Raw genomic sequence first — 18743 nt, 5'->3', positions numbered from 1 at the left:
GTGCGCGGTCACCTGAAAATACTATTTCCGGTTGTGCGATTTTGCGTTTTTCCGGTTGATCGTTAAATTACGGTCGATTTGCGAGATGATGACGACATCTAGCATGTTCATTCACACGCTCGCGAATTTCGAAAAATATTTTTAACTCAGGGAGGTAAAAAACGGATATTTTTGGTGACTTTGATCCCTATTCTGTCTTTTACTAATTTAAGTAGGAAGTAAAAGTGATAAAATTAATTAACACCTGTTCATACCTGTGAAGGGACATTCTTAATTTTAAATTCCCTCTCGCTTGCTTCAAGTGGTGGTCCTTGTTTGAAACTCTTATCACCGAACAACCTGTAGACGACCCGGAAACCAAGGATGTTGGCCGTCTCTGAATCCCACTGTATAATGACCGAGTTGTCCAGGCGTTGAGCATTTCTTACAATAACATCTTGCGGTGTCCTGGGATGATGACCGAGCACTAACGGTGGGCGGCCGCCTTGACTCGGCCACGGTGTGCTTCTGGACAATACAACACTACCACGCCGAGCTGGATGTCCGGTAGAGGTGTTTATCTTCTGCGTGACCCGTGGTGTTGCTTTTGTAGTCGGCCGTTCGGTTGTTGTGGTAGTGGTCGTAGTTGTGGTGGTTGAAGGTGTAGTGGTAGTGATTGGAGCTTGGGTTGTCGTAGTGGTAGTAACGCTGGTGAAAACAGTTGGCGGTAGTGTCCTCGGTGGTACTTGAGGCAACGAAGCTGGTGTTGTGGCTGGCTCCACATACCCAACCCCCACGCCGATCTCTGAGGGCACAGTTTCTTCGGCAGCTTCGTCTACAGCAGGTGCTTGCTTATTTGTTGGGCACACCAAATCTGAAACATAATTTAAGAGCCTCTTTTAATGTTTGTAAGTGTATCCCAAGAAGCTGTGGCATAGTAAATAAAATCCAAGAATGGTCGGGTTGCCATCATTCCAGCTGCAATGTTGTGTTAGGCTTGACCTTCAGAGGAAATTGCCTGAGGCGTACATTCTTCTTACCGTTTCAGGATAAAGAAATAGGAAAACTTGGCTTAATTAGATGGCGCCATTGCTGAAGTACAGAGGGGTTGCGTCCAATTCTTGGGCAACCACTGGTCTAAGGCATCAATCTCTTAAAAAGCCCATGGCTTCTAGAACAATAATACTAATGTCTACATTTAATACACTTAACCGGATTCAAAACACCTACCTTCTGGTTCAATATTGTAGAAATTGAGATCGGTGAATCTGGGCGGAGAGCCGCAGAATTGGGGATTTCTTTCTCTGCTTGTCACTTGCAAGTCACCTCTTCGAATCCATTGGGCCACCCAACGAATTCGGCAATCACAGTGTAAAAATCGTCCTCCCAGCGACAGTCCACGTAAAGTAGAATTCAGATGTGCTATTGCTGGCCCGGGGATCGTCGACAAAGGATTCCCGTCCAGTGCTAACAAAGTGAGCGACGGATTCCCAAGGAAAGCATCCAACGGTAGTTCCGTGAGTAAATTGAAGCCAATATCCAGAACCTAGATATGAAAGTACAAGGTTATATAAAGCTTGTAATAAGTGGGACAACATTGAGTGAAAGACTGTTTAAGGAGATATTACTGTTATGTTTCTAGTGACCACTATTCTCTATCCAAAATAACCCAAATATAAACCAGGTGATTCTGGTATATCTCACAGCTCCTTGGAACCAGTTTTCAAATGGATGAAGAAGGATATAATATTAAACAATTTCACTTAATTATCCATCCAAAAAGCTGAATCAAAGATAATAAAAAGTGATAAACGAAAGTAATTACCCTTAGTTCGGACAACGGTCTGAGCGCTTCTGTAGGAAATTCTGTGAGTAGATTGTTCAGCAAGGACAGAGAGCTTAGCGTGTCCGCAATGCTTGTAAACGCTTCATCGCCCACAGTTTGGATTACATTTCTTTCCAGATTTAGAGCCGTCAAAGAATGTAATCCGTCGAAAGGTGCGCCAATTCCTGGACCAGGTAATTCTCTTAAGCCATTTTGTGCCAGATCCAGAAATGCTAGGGTCCTTAAACCTCGTACAGCTTCTGGTACTCTTTTCTGTCTAGTTGCTTTCAAGTTCAGATTTTTCAATGAAGATTCCAGTCCATTGAAAGCATGCCTGCTTATGGTTAAATTATTTTCAGCTAATTTCAGGGTGGTCAGGCTAGTTAACGTGGCGAACGCATTGTCAGTAATTCTAGTGATCTTATTCTTGGACAGATCGAGTGTGGTGAGATTTTTAAGTCCACGTAATGCTTCTATAGGAACTTCTTCTAATTCGTTATCTTGTAGGTACAAGTTCTTCAAAGTAGGATGTAGGCCATCAAAAGCCCCCGGTGCTACTGTCTTAATTCTACAGCTGGATAATTGTAAATTGGTTAATTTTAGATTCCTCAAACCACCAGCCACCAGAGCTTTCACAGAACTATTATTCACGTACAACAGGTCTATTGACATAGTCCGGCCGAATTTGTCCAAAGCTCTAATTAACTGTGGGAAATCTACCATATCACATTGGACGGATAATTGTTGCATTAGATTGTAGGCACAAATACAGGAAGATTGTAGGTCGGATACTTGGTGATCCCAAGGGCATTGAGCTTCCGTTGCTTGCACAGCTAGCAGACATCCGACTACCCACAGTATGAACGCGCACATCTTCACCTGAAACATTCATAGCGATTAGTTCTAATTATTGAACAAGTTTTAATGGGGTTTATAGTGGTCATACCATTCTTTGAATTGGCGATTCATTGTCCTCTACAAGCCTTTTAATACCTACTGGCAGTTTTCAATGATCTCTATTTCTTAGACTTATCCTAAGAGAATTTAATAACAAAAAGAAGGGAATTCGTTAATTAAAATGGTGATTAATCAATATCAAGAGCTATCAAGATCGATTTATACTTTAGACAGACGAACTCCAAATAATATTCCATCACTAGTGAGAAATGGTCATTTCCGGATGTGAAGATTCGTTTACTACAATTCTCCTGATTCTAACTTCAGTCCACAATTTTCAAAACATTTCTGGAATTTTTACTATTAATATCTAGATTGTATAGATTTATGATACACCGGATGACTCTTCTTTTGACAAGATCGCTGCATTTCCTATTCTAGTAAGAAATAAGTAAGAGATAATATATCATCCGGTGCAACCTTCTCTTACCTCATTTTACGTCATGATATTTACTCAGAACTGTTTATAGAAAACTGTTTTTCTGTTAAGAACTAAAAAAACTGCTCGTACGAAGCGATCTCGAACGACCAGTAAAAAAAAGTAAAAAATAAAGAAAGATATATGTTGCCATAACAACATAATCTTTTAACTTATTTAGAAATATATAAACTGTTGCCTAAGTTTTTTGTAACGCTACAAATCTGTCGAATGGCCGTATCAAATCGACCAAGAGAATTTGTGATGAAAGAGCTGTTGGTCTGTTGATATAGATCAGAGGTCGCATACTCAAATGCCTGTGAGGGCTTACTATCTACTGCATTGAAATCTTTAAAATGTTTCATTTTTATTAGATAGCAGTCTACAAAATATACAGTCGCGATAGATTTACAGTAACACTAAGCAATCGCTAGTACTGAATGTAGCTCTAAGGAAGGGAAAATCACTGAGCTAATACTTTCTCTACTATCTAATATTGAAATCAACTTCATTTTGGGTACATATCGAAGTGTTGACCAATTTTAAATCATCAATACAAAATAGAAGTGCAGGCGCCACGGTAGCTGAGCGGTTAGAGGCGAGACCTGCAAAGCTAATATGCATTGTGGTACTGGGTTCGATTCCCCGGTCTTAGGTCTTGGATTTTATTTAATGGTTAATATGAGAAATAGTAAAGCATGTTTGCAAGTTCGCCTCCGTCCACGACACCTAGTAAATGGTAGTTGGACGTTTAAGCCCCGCCTGAAAAAAAATAGGCGATTACTTTACTTTACATTTTACAAAATGGAAGTGTAAAATTTATTTGAATATTTTAAGTAGATAAATTAGTTGTAGGGTGTTCACTCCATTCGGGAGTTGCGTTCTCTTTAATATGTTCTATCAATGAAATGGTTGATTTCATAAATTTTCTAATGTTAGAAAGATTTCAATAAGTTTAAAGTTTGGAAATTCTGAATTTAGATTTTAATAATTTTTTGAAATTTTACAAACGTTTGGAGAAACTTAAATTTGTTGTTAAAGAATGCATATAAGTTGTAATTATGTCCGCTAGATGGCAGATAAAGGTCTTTTTTTTTGGAGTCTTTTATCTATGGATTAAAATCTATGTGAATGCTACCCTTTTTTTTCAACGTATTAGAGCTACATACGTCACTGTTGTTTAAGGATTAGTCTATAATTTTTTCCCCCTCCCTAAATTTATTTTACTTCTCTAATTGCCCCTTTAATTTGTTGCCTGACGTGCTCTGGTCATTTAATCTTAGATGGATCTCGGTTTTGTAAACTTCCTCTATTTCTTAATATATATTCATTGTACCCAGGATGGGCCTTGAAACTTTAAGATACTCAACGTGGATAAATGTCGATGGAATGGCAAAGTGGCCCTGGATTTGTTGCCTCCAGGCTAGCCACATGTATATTATATCAGTGATTAGGATATTTTATTCTAACTCAGCCATTTTGTTCCTCTGATTATAGATTATAGCTAGTGTTGGACAAAACATTATTCTGAATAATGAGTTGTAAATAATGAATAATCAATTATTCATTATTTATTTATTGCATCCTTTAAAATATATAATATATACGTATAATTTTTTTTATAATTAAAATGAGCCTAAATTATAAATAAGCAACTACCATTCAGTAAAAATGCCAAGTTTGGAGAGAACTTGAGAACAATAATAAGAGGAAGTGGTGTACACTTGAGATTTCTGTTGCCAGTGTTGGGTGACATTGGTGCCCGATACTCCATTGAAGTCGGTCCATCAGGCATCCTTTTGTGGTGCGGTTTCTAATTAATTCCCCTAACCGTGGGCTATTGAACAATAAGTCTGATGCGGCAATCAATGGAGCATAGTAATTTGTTTACGTTTGAATGAAATGTGTTTCAATTGGTTAATTTTAATTAAAAGTTAATTTAGTTTATATTTTCTATTATCTACTTCTATTAACAATATACAGCTGATTTTTTTTTTTTTTAGCTCGATATTTTAGGTACCATGGTACATACAGCCTCTAAATTTGATATACCAACTATCTCTCTATTCCTCACACGAAAAATGGACCATCCAAGCAGCAGGCGACGAGTTGGCCTGGCAACAAGAGTGCGCCCTAACTCTTGTGCTTATTTATCCAGTCTTTTACAAACCAAGCTCGCAAATTCCCTGGGAATCCTCAACAATGTCACGGGAAAATGTCACAAGCAGCTGGAATAATTTTACCTGGGGAATTCATTTAAATCCCGAAATTTTGATTGGCTTTTTAGGCGGGTGAATATAAAGTCTGGGCTGCTACGTAGGGGGGGGGGTTGGATGATCAGGGAGCTTGGCGTTTGCGGGGGCATTCCTGTCTAGCAATAAGACATACAGTACAAACGGGCATTATGGGAGTTTCTGCCTAGGTTAAAGGTTAGCAAATTTGTCTCCCTACCGGAGATTGTAGCATCCGGTAATCTTTACCAGAACTTTCTAGGTTTATTCCAGAGCACTGGGCGATTGAGTCGCCATGCTACCTAGTGTCCTGTTACTATTTTATTAGTTTATTGCCCTGCTATCCAGGAACTCTTAGCCGGTATCTCTTATGAGATGATGGGTGGGCGGGGAACAATGGGAACCATTTTGGATTGTCTGCGTTCCTTCCCCTCTTTGGTGGAACCGCCCTTCTAATAACAATCTACAATCTACAAAGGTTAGCAAATGCCTTTGCGAATTTCGAGGTTATCATCATTTTGAGTGCGGAGTTACGGGAATAGCTGAGGGATGCCCACGATCCATTAATCTGTGGAAGTCAGAATTTTCGAGGAGCATTAGATGGGTGACGTAGTAGGGATTGGTTACCTCTAACTGCCATCCTAATCGCAGCAGTGATTTTCGTCCTGTAAACCATACATTTCCGGTAAGAACAGACAAAAAAGAAAATCTATAAGATTACTATACTTCCTTTTTCGTGGTAAGAAAAACACAAATAAAGCCCCAACATTGAGCAGAACAATTGTTTTGAAAATATACACACAAATTTTTTGGTCGCCCTTGCAAATTGATCAACGATTAAGTGTAGTTTTAGCAATTTATTACTGCAAATTGTAGATGACGTGAGAGTGGTTAAAGTAATGGGTACGTGAAGTGGAAACAGTTCCGATATTGTCGTGTTAGTCGCAGTGCCAGAGTAGCGGCACAGTCTTTCTCAACAAGTGCTATAAAACTGACATGTTTTTCTCTAGATTTTTTTGTTTTGTTTTGTTTTCTGTATTATGCATGTACATTGTTTTGTGCAATGCAGAAATAGTATTGCGTATCCCTCTTTTTTTCTTGCTACAAGACGTGCGGCACACCAAAAACAAGTAATGGACTAAGTGTGCAAAAGATTTAGGAAGTGAAGCAAAATAAAACTAAAATTATTTGGAGTTCGTATTTTTAAGGATGAATAATTACGTTTGTTTGTTTGTTTTAATCTTGCAGCTTTATGCACTTCCGCTTTGATTGATTTGTTTTTGTCCTTCTCTAATAACGGAATCAATTACGTGTTGTAGCACTAAAATCAATTATCTTTTCTCAAATTTCCAAGAGAATTTAACTACGTTAATTACGATAGAGGGGAAAGAAATGCACGAACTACCAAAACCTCAGACTTTTCCTGGCAGATTTTCCAACTTGACCTGAATATTCAGCTCGCTTCACGCAACAGTTCGCAGCCCACATATTTACGATCACTTTCTTCTACGCTTTGTTTAACAACTCAGACGTCTTGGTTTAGTTGATCGTAGTTGAATCTTCTTATTCATATGTAAATATTTAATGACGTGGTGAAATCTGGCTATTATCTTAATTATTTGAATTGTGAGTGTGTTGGTATTAACTGGCCTTAACTTACACCTTGTGTAGGAGGACGAGGGGTAGGAGGAAAGTCCACTGATCTTATGAAAAATTTACGATAGTTTGGTAAAGTTTTAGTGAAATTGAGCTACCGGAATTATCACATTTTTAGAATATTTTGTTCTTGAGATTTTCTCGAAAACGGAAATTATCCACAAATGTCTTTAAACATGGTTCGTACTCGTATATTGCAATCACTTGGTTTTTACTACATTTACTTGAAAATTATATTAATAGCACTTCCGGAGAGAGTGAGATGGGGATAGTCTAGCCTCTAAAGTGCTATTTTATAGCAAAAGTTCGAAGAAAATTCTATTACCGGAAGTCCCATTTTACCCGGAAATGAAAAAGTGAATTTAGAGAATTTAGTTGGCGCATTTTTTTGGTGTATCCATTTTTGAAACTGAGGCCTCAATAAATAGTTTTCGAAGTGCAGTGCACAGCGCATTCTGGTGTGCAGTCCTGTTCAGGATAGTTCGACCTGACATCGTGACACAGCGATGAGTCATAAACATGACCTGTAACTCTTCTAGACATAACAAACATAGCCTTCATCCCATTGGCTAATTCTCCTCTCTTTTCTCTAATTAAACGAGAATATCCGGTGTTACCACTCACACGACTTCCTCTTTCTAAACAATTTCGAGGCGTGAATTTATTTTTATTTTTTCAAACTTTAAAATACACCTAATTCTTACGAACATTTGTCCACATTGTAAAAGAAAACCGTCATTACCCTGAAACTGCCATTCACGAGTTCTAAATCGAATTTTTCTGGAGAAAAATTGTTGAAATATAAGTTATAGATCTACCTATTGGTACGAAGGAAAACTAGAGGAGCTACTCTCTGGAAAATGTGGGAAAACAAAAAAAAATCTATTCACTGAGCAATTCAAGTTTAAGAAATGTTCAGCCAACTTGGAAAATGATCAGTAAGCGTAATCCTCCCTCAATCCTTATTGGGAAATCGCCCCCTCTCTCCCAGGACTTCCTTGAATAGCATTTTCCTAGATTTTCTTCCGATTTACTTCGGAAAAGAAACGTTAATTGTTAGTGATCCAGGTGTCTAGGAATAAAAAATGTCTAGAACCTAGATGTGATGTAGCACCTGAATGTTTAATGAAATGAAAGGATTGCAGAATTACTGTTTCCACACCTGAGGATAGTGTTTTGACTTCCGCGTCCGTCACTATTTTGATCTCTTGCTACCTCATTCCTCGCCAAAACTTGCTACTTCCTGTATTTATGCACTATGCTTGGATAATATCGTGAGGAAAAAGGAGTAAATAATAATAATAGATCATGTTGCGATTGAATCTCTGTCTAGTTCGTGAATCATATGCTCTAGGCTGAACAATTAATGCCAATCTCTCGTTGCAAACACTCGTGAACCATCGACCAAACTTAAAGTGATCGATACTTTGCGTAACTAGAATGAACTTGACCATGACGAGTGATCTGTTATGTCTCAGCATCCAGAACTTCATCGAACTTTTATCTGCTGACTAATTCATGTAATGGTTTAATTAAGATTGCATTCAATTTCACGTAGGGCTTACAGTTTAGTGTAGTACAAGTTTTAACATGTGTGTTACGTGATCGAGATATTTTTTTTTTTTTAATCGATTACCTCTATACCTCAGGCCACTTTCATTAATTGACACGCCCTCTTGTTTTGGTATTTTTTGGGACTTTCTCCACTTGTTTAGCATAACAACAGGTCAAGACGCAGAAAGCTCGTGAGTTAATTTAATAAGGAAGTTGCACATAAGTAACCAGGTGGTTTTTAAGACTAATTGTTAACGCGAGGTTTAACGCCTAACCTACTGTAAAGTAAAGTAATCGCCTATTTTTTTTTCAGGCGGGCCTTACGTCCAACTACCATTTACTAGGTGTCGTGCACGTAAGCGACTAGCAACGTACTTTACTATTTCTCATTTAACCATTAAATAAAATCCAAGGCCAAGACCGGGAATCGAACCCAGTACCACAATACATATTAGCTTTGCCGGTCTCGCCTCTTAACCCGCTCGGCTAGCGTGGCGCCTCTAACCTACTGTATTAGGTGTTGTAGACAGGCGCCAGAAGATTTTACTATTTAGAACTACAGCTGGGAGTTTGATCTAAGGGATCACCCCCACATGCTAATCGAACTCATAACCACTTAGTAAACCTGGCCCCCTAAAATACGTAATATAATCTACCACTCTTCTATTTTGGTTTTGCGGAAATACTTCATCCAGAAGTGCGAACTGAATTTTTTTATTCATTCATTTCCCTTTCCCATATACGTACTGATCTACTTTTTCTTTTAACTTAATTTAAGCAGGAGCTTAGAGAAAGAAGTGACGTTGAGCTTCCTAATTATCGTTTCAGACCATTGTATACCACTTTAACCACAGTTTATAAATACGAACTACGTAACCGGAAGTGAGTATAAACAGAACGGTTTTTGTAAGTTTTCTGTAATTTTGTAAGTGAGTCGTGGGCGTTGAACCTTTTTATAAAATTATTTTTCCTTTTCCTCTCTCTCGGGGAACATTGATTTTCAAAGGTTACCAGGTGCCTGCTTCCTTCAAATACAATCTTGACGACAGCAATCCTTTCAGTGAAAACCCGCAAGTTACAAGAGAAATTTATTACGCCAATCACAGTAAGAGAAAGATGTACCAAGTGTTTAGAAAACACATTTTTCTTTGTTAGTACGTAGTAGATATTTAAATGACCATCCTGGTCTAAGTACAACAACGTGGAAAAATCCACGTTGATTGTGTGTGAAATTTCGGGCTAATGTTCGGAGACCTGGATGGTACCACTATTTTCCGGCCATTGTCTTCATGGCTAATCATGGGAACACACTCTCGGCTAGTAGAATTATCTCTGACAGGAGTGGTTCAGACTAGTTTCTGCACTTATCCTTCAATCCGTTTGCAGTCAGGATAAAATTCCTGACTGCAAACCTGTTAGCGGAGTCTAATTTCTATTTTTTACGTAACTGTTTTCAAATAGTTGAAAAAAAAATCTATAAGAACCTCACTCGTCTCTCCCTCTCTCTCAACAAATTAGTGTTCAAATTTTAAATTTTTTACTAAATGCTAGTCACCAATCAGCTGGTAGGTTGATTTAAATTAGCAGATATGAGGAAAATCATGTGCTACAGAACTTCTCCTAAAATATGAAGACGACTGCTTCCGGTCTACCCAATTTTGTTCGTATTTAATGAAACTTTTTTAAGTCTCCTAAATAGGATCGCACTTCATGAGGGATGCCTGCCCTCCCTTCACTCCAGAACTTCCCTAAAAAGGAAATCAGTTGGCCAGTTTTTTTTAAAAAAAATAGAATTCTCGAGAGTTATTTGTTCATTTCGTCATTGAAAAACGGCTTAATTTGATTAATGCCGAAGGCCCCAAATAAAAAATTAAAAAATCTTCACCTTACTTACAATACAAGTTACGAGAGTTAGAGAGAAATTAATACAACGAATAGAAAAAAGGTGATTTAGTTAAGTCTTTGTACTTTGCAGTTATAATTAGTAGTTTGTATTGTAATAAACTTAAGTTTATCTATTTTTTGCATCTCCTTTATATCTTTTATCATTTAATCGATTTGTGAAAATCAATTTAAATGAAACAATAAAAAAACTATTAAACTTTTGTAGTTACACAATTGACAACTTGATGACAATAAATGATAATCGTACGCAACAATCGTAAGGTAATCGATACTCCATTAATGTTCACTGATTATTCTTTGTGGACCACCCGTGCAAAATTAAATCTTATAATGTAAATACGAAAATTATCTCGACAATTCGTTATTGTTATTCCTTGCTACCAATCTGAGCTTTTAATTGGTTTAATGTCTTGAATGCTTTTTGTTTTATGATCCTTAAATAATAGAGTTTAAAGAAAACATATGATAATTAAAATTCTTTGGAGGTTATTATCACGATATGCTGTTATAAATGAGAATAGGTTAAATGTTAAAGGTTAGTTTTCACTTCTGTTATGAATGAATACTATCTTTTTGTTATATTCGGCGTTTTATTTTTTACTCTCCCCTAGTCCTAATAAGAGGAAATAGTTAGCGATCTTATCGAAGTCCCAAAATCAAGTGCTCTCCGGAAATACATGCTTTTATAACCAAAACAAAAAACCTATTTTGAGTACTACGTTACCCTTTAACCTCAAAATATTTAAGTCAAATTTAGTTCTTAAAATCTTAAAAGGAAAGCTAACCTAAAATAGTTGAAACTTACAGGAAGCTGCAGTTAGGGCCTCCTGTGAAGTGCCGTTTCAGCACTACATCTGGATTGTCTATCCTAAGATTCCGTGCTGGGAGAATATCAGTCCGCCGGAAGTACGTTTTTTCTTTTCGATTTTTCAATAGGAAGTCCAAAAACCAGATCTATTGGGATGGAAAACTATGTTCCTCTGGGGAATATTTGAGTTTAGTGGGTTCTGGAAGTGCTGTGACGTCACGCTTCCCTACACAACGTCATTCTTGTTGCATTACCGATTTTTTTTCTTTTTCTAAAAAAAAAAATTCCGCTGTCCTTTTAAGTGGTTTTTGAAGTATGAGTATAAATAATAGCGAAAGGGAAATGCAAAATTTAATTCCATACAACCGGCACTCTTATTTAATGCGCGAAATATTTTACCGGAAGTAGAACTTAGATTAGATTAAACTAGGGCGACCTCAAGACCTACGCCACTGCGACCCCTTTGGATCTATTGTGGCTCTCCTCACTTTAAAGCTCACCTGACCAGCTCCAGACCTGTCCTTTTAATCAGACTCTTAATGCTGGAGAGTGACTCTTGGTTTCCCCCCCCCCCCCCCCCCGAGAAGTAACATCCTTAGCCAGACTAGCCCCTCACACTGACACAACAGGTGCAGTGCCGTTTCCTCCTCTTCCTGACAGAACCTACAGAGACTATCATCTGCCAGACCCATGCGATGCATGTGTTTTCTGAGTCTGCAGTGGCCAGTTAATAGGCCTACAATCATCCTTATAGCCCCACGGCCTTGACGGATTAATTCTGCAGTCAGCCTCGGCGAATAGCCTTTAATAAACTCCTTCGCCTGTCTCTGCCCAGTGGTGGTAAGCCATCACTCCTGAGACCTACTCTGCACCCATAAGTTGATGATTGCAGTCTTAACACACTTCGGAACCCCAAAACAGGGCTCCGGGCCAACGAAGTGTCCCGCAGAGCCTTCCCGCGCCAATTCGAGTAAGTCTGCCACTTCGTTCCCCTTGTGTCCTGAATGTCCAGGTACCCAAACTAGAAAGACCTTATTCTGGTCACTAATTTCCTTCAGGGCACCCAGACAGTCCCAAACCAGCCTTGAGTTAACCTGGTAGGAACTAATTGCCCGTAGAGCAGCCTGACTATCCGAGAAAATTACGACCTTAGAAAGTAGAACTTTAATTAAATAGTGTGAGAAAATTGACTAACTTTTTATTGTGGCTTTTTAAATTTAAACAGTTTAGCATTTGAAAATGTGGTTAGGTTTGTAGCGATGGAAAATATCTTTCATTTTCGATATTACTTAGTTCGATGCAGAGATATCGATTTGCGGTCTCGCACTGTCGTTTCAGTAAAGAGGCAGTAACGTAAGTGAAGTCGATATCTCTATCCGGTCTCTGACTATCTCTGACCGATCAGGTATAAACATGCATGCTACGGCGGATAACATCAAAGAGCATGGCATTTTCTTCATATTCAAAATGCCTAATTTGTTTTCTGCTCTCTGATGATGCCGTTATCATTTAAAATGGCTTTTTATTGCCTAGGATTGTTCCATCCTATTCAAAATAGATAAAGTGAGTACAAAAAAATTAAAATAAGGCAGCAAAAAACAAAATATTCCATGATCGCGAGTTTACCACACCACATCAATATTAAACAATAAGTTTTGCCAAGATATTCATAAAATTTACAGAAGAAAAGCCAAGTGAGTGTAGAAGAATAATTTAATAAAATTGGGTCTAATTGGACGATTGGGGAAAGCTGTGTTCATCGGGCGGAAATTAGAATTTAGAACAACTCGGCCAATTCAAATGAATTTCTATATTTAGAACGAAAAATACCATTTATCACATTATGAATATATATGATTGGCTTTTCACCTTAAGAATGTATTCTTTCTTTTAATAAATTATTCACAAATATTTCTGCTGTCAAAATTAATTTGTTACACACCTGTAATAGTTTGTGAGTTTTGTGTTTGTGAGATGGAAGCTAAATTGTAGAAGATTGGTACTACCCGAAAGAGGAACATAATTGATTGGGCGCAGGTGGTTGTCTGTTAAGAAATTGTTCCAAGAATGTCTCGGGCAAATGCAAGTTTCAAATCGATCTTATTGTTCAGTCATCTGGAGATCTAAGTACCAATGTTAATCTAGGTTTACCTAGTCCCTATAGAAGGTAACTACGAGTGAACAGCCAATTAGCAGAATCTAGATACCATTGTTACTCCTATGTCACAATAATTGATTGTAATGGGCCCCGGTGAAAATAAATGAAATTCTAATCAAGGATAGTATATAACAAAAAAGTTCTTGCTACCAAAATAACAGTTTTACAAAAACAAGTGCTACCTCGGTAGCCGAGTGATTAGAGGCGAGGCCCATAAAGCTAAGATGTATTGTGGTTCTGGGTTCGATTCCCGGTCTTAGACTTGGATTTTATTTAATTGTTTTGAAATGTATAGTAACCGGTTATCGGTAATTAAACTAAATGGTTTCTCTTATTGAAGTAATTTCTACTTTAATTGAAGTAAAGCGCGCCTAAAAAAAAGTAGGGACTACTTTACTTAACTTTTTATCGGAAAAAATATGAACCAAAATTTGTCAAGTTCAAGAATATGCACGAAAAGGTGCTAGATAGTAAGGCGTAAAAAATTGGGAGTATCCTGGTGAAAAAAAAGGCATAAAGAGATTGGGAAGTCTAGACATTAAGGCAGCTGATTGGCTCAATGGGAATCCAGTTGGGTTTGGATCCTTTAAACGGAGGAATCAATTGCGCTGAAGCTTTGTCATTCGCGAAGGCTGTTCTGGTTTCAAAACACAGCTGCATCTAGGAGACATCTCCTCTTAGCCATTCCTCCTTTTCAAAGAACTGAATGAAGTTACAACCTGGCATGCAATGATCGAGTTTCTATTAATTCCATAATAGATTAGTCAAACAAATACTGAGTGATATAAGAAAATTAAGAAATGACATCCATTGAAGAAATTAGAACATTGTCGTCGTGCTAAGAAGCTAAGAAGGCCGGCATTTCTAAGTAGCGTAATAATCAAAGCACGGATACAAGGTGAAAGTCCAAGAAAACTTTGAAGCTGTGACATTTTTGAGTGCTCCTAAAGCCTCAATTGAACTGCGGGATAGAAAAATTAGGATCGACTTTCCATTCAAGCTCGAAGTTTACGATAAATACAAAGAAAACCTGTAACTGTCAATTTAGCTTCCTTAACTTCGGCAACAATTTCAAAAGAATTAGCAACAATAGAAATTATTAATACCTGATTATGGTATCCCATTGTTGTGGCGGGAGATTACGGGAGATATTGATGTACACGGCTCCCCAGTCCAGAAGATGATACAACAAATTGATCCTAGTAACTATATTATTATTTGCACGCGGCTTTTAAAATAACAAAATTTTGAAGAAAAAAAAAACAGAAATAAACTATATCTAAAAGCAAACTAGGTTGTACGTTAAACCAACTAGTAATTACTATTGACTGAGTAGTGGCAAGTACAAGGACGTGTTTGTTGTTAACAACTAACGACCATAGAACACCAGGACTGCCCGAAGAAGATATTCTAGCTTTCACATCCCTACTACTAGCGTGTATTATACACGATTTATGGACATGTATATGTGTTCTTGGTCAATGAATGGTACAATAATCAACTAACACTCGCACACTAATTGTATATCATCTACACTATACGCACTGATAATACCACTAAAAACCTGCTTTTGTTCCCTCCTACCTTTCAAGGAGAAGGGGGAGGCTTTATTAATTTCTGTATCATCCCCACCATCGGCAAGCTTTTTTTAAAAAAATCCGTTTTTTTATATTGTGGCGGAAGTAGGTTTTCACTCTTAACTTCAGGTTTGTCCAGATCAGCGTGTGCGAGTTAGCAACTGGAATTCCAGAGAGAAACCACTTCCTGGATAAATATTAATTTTTTTTTGTTTCTACATTCCTGGATAATAATTTAGAGGATAAAAGTTCTGAAATTTAGTCAAGAAGGCTATACCTACCTGTGAAAGATTCTATCTTAGATTAGATTGTTTTAGACGGGCGGCTCCACCAGAAAGGGGTAGGATCGCAGGCAATCCAAAATGCCCATTGTTCCCCGCCCACCCGTCATCTCATCAGAGATACCGGGGTTTAAAAACTAATCCGGCTAAAGGTTGCCAGATGCTAATACAAGTAGTAACAGTAACACTAGGGAGCATGACGACTCAATCGCCCAGTGCACTGGAATGAACCTAGAAAGTTCGTTAAGATTACGAGATGCTACAATCATTTACCCTACCGAAGACGAGGAATCTACTTTTAGAATAAACGGGACACACCTCTACAAAGTGCCGCACAGTCTCATTGGACTCACCACAGCCAGCACAAGTTGGCGACTGGATAAGGCCGCATTTGAAAAGATCAACCTGAAACCAACCTAAAACCAACTGGCGGATCCGAGACCTGCTAAAACCAACCATATCCATTTTTGGCAGGCCAAGAATTACCTTAGCCTGGCGGTAGTAGTTCGGGATCTCCACCGTTTCCGATGTTCTTTCAAAATCCACTGCTACACCTCTGTTCTTCAACGTCTCGATAGGATACAGGGATAATGGGCTGAGGAGTCCATCGTTATCAACGCAGCACCTTCTTTTGCTGTTTCATCAGCAAGTTCCTTACCCGGAATCCCAGAATGACACGGGGGACCAAGCAGACCGAAACAGTATTCAGAGCTCCCAACAAATTGAGAGCAACATGACAAGAATTGACCGAGATTTGGTTCCTACTAGGAGAGGCCAGAGCTTTCAGCGGAGTGAAGCAGCTGCCATCTAAGATTCTATCTTATGGATTAACTATAACATCGAGAAAACTGTAAAATACTTTAGAAAAATATGATTTATACGTTAACCTATTTCTTTTGCCTAACAGTAGGGAAAAGGTTTTAGATCTAGTAAATCATTTGGTTAAATCTCTGGTGAGTTTAATGACGATCAGGGTTTTATCTATTTTTTTTTTCACCTCCCAAATTCGTACGAAATCGTACAACATCGCATCCACAAAGTAAAGTACAGACACAATTCTGGTTTGGACGATTTAAGAAGCGATAATACGTACTATCCTAAGGTGATAGTTTTGGTTTTTCGAACGTTGTTACCGAACCGAAACGTTGATATGAAGAAAGAAATTTTGTTTATATATATATTTACGCACAAACGCTCTGCCGGACGGACGTGTTCGAGTTCATGAAACGTCATTATTTTTTTGGCCTGTGAAAAATAAATTATCAAAATCAGGCATAGATCGTCTTATTTCTTTTTAAAAACAAAAACAAAATCTATATTTTTTCTTGCCAAACGCATGAATTCTTGCAAGTCATGCTTTTTTACTCACTTCATTCATATTTTTTTTTAAATCCAAATGACATCCATATCTGTCGAGTTACGTGACCCTTCACCCGATACAGAGTTTTCATTTTATTAGATTGTTAACGCTTCGTTGATCTCACTATTTCATTTGCTTTTGAAATCGAGACAGCTACAGTCGGTTCAGCCATTCAGCTGCTTTTTTTTAGTCTATTTAATTCTATAATGATAGTATTTTTACAGTTGGAGCCTTATAAATCAATAGTTCTCTTACAGAAAAGGAAGTTCCGTTACTAATGCGTGTTGCAACTTGCAGGGGCGCTCCGGAAAGTTTTTTGGGCTAATTTGCACGCATACCAACTTCATCTTAATTTTTATTTATTTATTAAACAAGGGCACCTCAAAAACAGATCAAAAACGGTTACTTCCAGTTAAAGCCCACTCTGGCGATATTACGATTACCAAATAATTAACAGAATGTAAAAAAAAAAACTAACAGGAAATGACCAAATTTTGCTATCAAAATTCTGTTTTGGGATAGGAAACCACTGCCATCTCAATGTTAGTAGAAAAAAGAAGTGGAACAAATGGATTTTGTAATCCAACTCCTCTTACAAGTTAGTTAAAAGAAAAAAACGTTGGTCTCATTTTCCGGTCAATCCGCGAACAGCTGGAAGTGATTAAGTATAATAGTTTGGTAACTATTATTTTGTTATTAGTTAATATTTTGTTATGGACAGTTATAAAAGTGATTATGAGAAGTGTCCTCTATACTGGCAGGCAGCTCTTCAGAGTAACGGACTTACTTTTAAGTTCATCGTACTTCTGTCAACCAAAGACACAACGTAGGCTAGCTCTTTGCGTATTTCTCTCGTAGCTTTTTCATATTCTTTGTTACTTTTTCTTACTATCGTCGATTAGTGGCAACCATATTGTGAGATTGTTTCAAAACTTTTTGGGGTTTCTCCTGAAATTTCCGTTTAAAAAAAAACGCCAGAGTCCAAAAAAAAAGGTGGCTTTTACAAATTTGCCGGTGTACCTGTGAAAACGACTGTTTTTTTAAAACTACAAAATGGGTAGCGGAAATAAAAACTGTTTCGATAGTTGCTTTAGTTGCCACGTCCAGCGCTGATAGCAAGCTTTTATACGGCAACCGGAAGTTTACTAAATTTTCATTTTTTTCGAGGAATTCTCGGCTCCTACAGTTTTCTCTGAGCTTGGCGTTCCTTGCCCAGGTCTTTAACTTTTACTTAAAACATTTTCCTAGATAAGTTCACACAATGTCCATTGGTAATGGACTTATACGGGGCAGGCGTGCCTCTAACGTGCTATTCCAGTACAATTTATGGACTCTCCAACTTTATAATATTGTTTTAGAATGGCTAATGCTCCAATTTGGAGAGCAAAAGAGTTCAAGAACTGCGTCACACTGAACTCTCTCGCATTCACAGCCTCACAAAATAAATCTTTTCTCAATCAATGAAGAAAGTGGCCGTATTTCGAGAAGCATTTCTATTTTACACTTGGAGAAAATTAGCAATGGGGGGCGCCGCCCACAGTCGGGGAAGACGAAAGCTTGACAACTAGTCGAACGTCCAGCTGTGTGGTGAGGTTTCTCCACTTAATTGCTCCAATTATATTCGGCAATTTTTGATTAATTATCTTAGTTTGACGGATGTTGACACATATAATTATATAAGACTCGTAATCGAAATTTTAGTCCCACAGGATCTTAGCGAAGCTGCAGTGAGACACTAATTTGACTTTCTCTTTCTGAATGATTTATATTCTCTTACAAGAGGAAGTATTTGCGATCGTGGCGTATTTTGGCGCAAACTCGTGTTGCCACCGGAAGTATCCGGTTTTGACGTCTTTTTTGTTAGAAAAGAGTTTGGAGTTAAGCTCGAATTCAGTATTTATTCTCATAACACTGTTATTTCCAAATCGATTTTCGCTTTATCCCGCTACCAGAATCAAGAAGTTACGATTAGTCCTTTCTCGAGACATTCCTTACAATCGATTTTCATGGACACATTTTCAAGTCTGGACATGC

General features: G+C 37.8%; 2 protein-coding genes across 8 annotated transcripts in view; one reads left to right on the top strand and one right to left on the bottom strand.

Moving 5' to 3' along the window:
• The window catches only part of Rab3GAP1 (RAB3 GTPase activating protein subunit 1), a 116237-nt gene that overhangs the window by 17322 nt on the left and 80172 nt on the right, over positions 1 to 18743 (top strand). The window lies entirely within an intron of this gene.
• The window catches only part of haf (leucine-rich repeat and fibronectin type-III domain-containing protein hattifattener), an 87964-nt gene that overhangs the window by 9269 nt on the left and 59952 nt on the right, over positions 1 to 18743 (bottom strand). For all 3 annotated transcript variants that reach the window (XM_074132436.1, XM_074132439.1, XM_074132438.1), the window contains 3 exons: positions 1805 to 2683; positions 1210 to 1525; positions 255 to 853 (listed from right to left, as the gene is read on the bottom strand). In XM_074132436.1, the coding sequence (XP_073988537.1) occupies positions 255 to 853; positions 1210 to 1525; positions 1805 to 2677 (1788 nt within the window). In that variant the 5' untranslated portion in view covers positions 2678 to 2683. The remainder of the gene's footprint in view (positions 1 to 254; positions 854 to 1209; positions 1526 to 1804; positions 2684 to 18743) is intronic.

This window comes from Rhodnius prolixus, unplaced genomic scaffold, assembly GCF_049639745.1.
Source record: "Rhodnius prolixus isolate KJV_2025 unplaced genomic scaffold, Rpr scaffold_4, whole genome shotgun sequence".
NCBI classification, from domain to species: Eukaryota; Metazoa; Arthropoda; class Insecta; order Hemiptera; family Reduviidae; genus Rhodnius; species Rhodnius prolixus.
The sequence above is the reverse complement of the archived record's forward strand: the minus strand, read 5'-3'. Positions and strand labels throughout refer to the sequence as shown.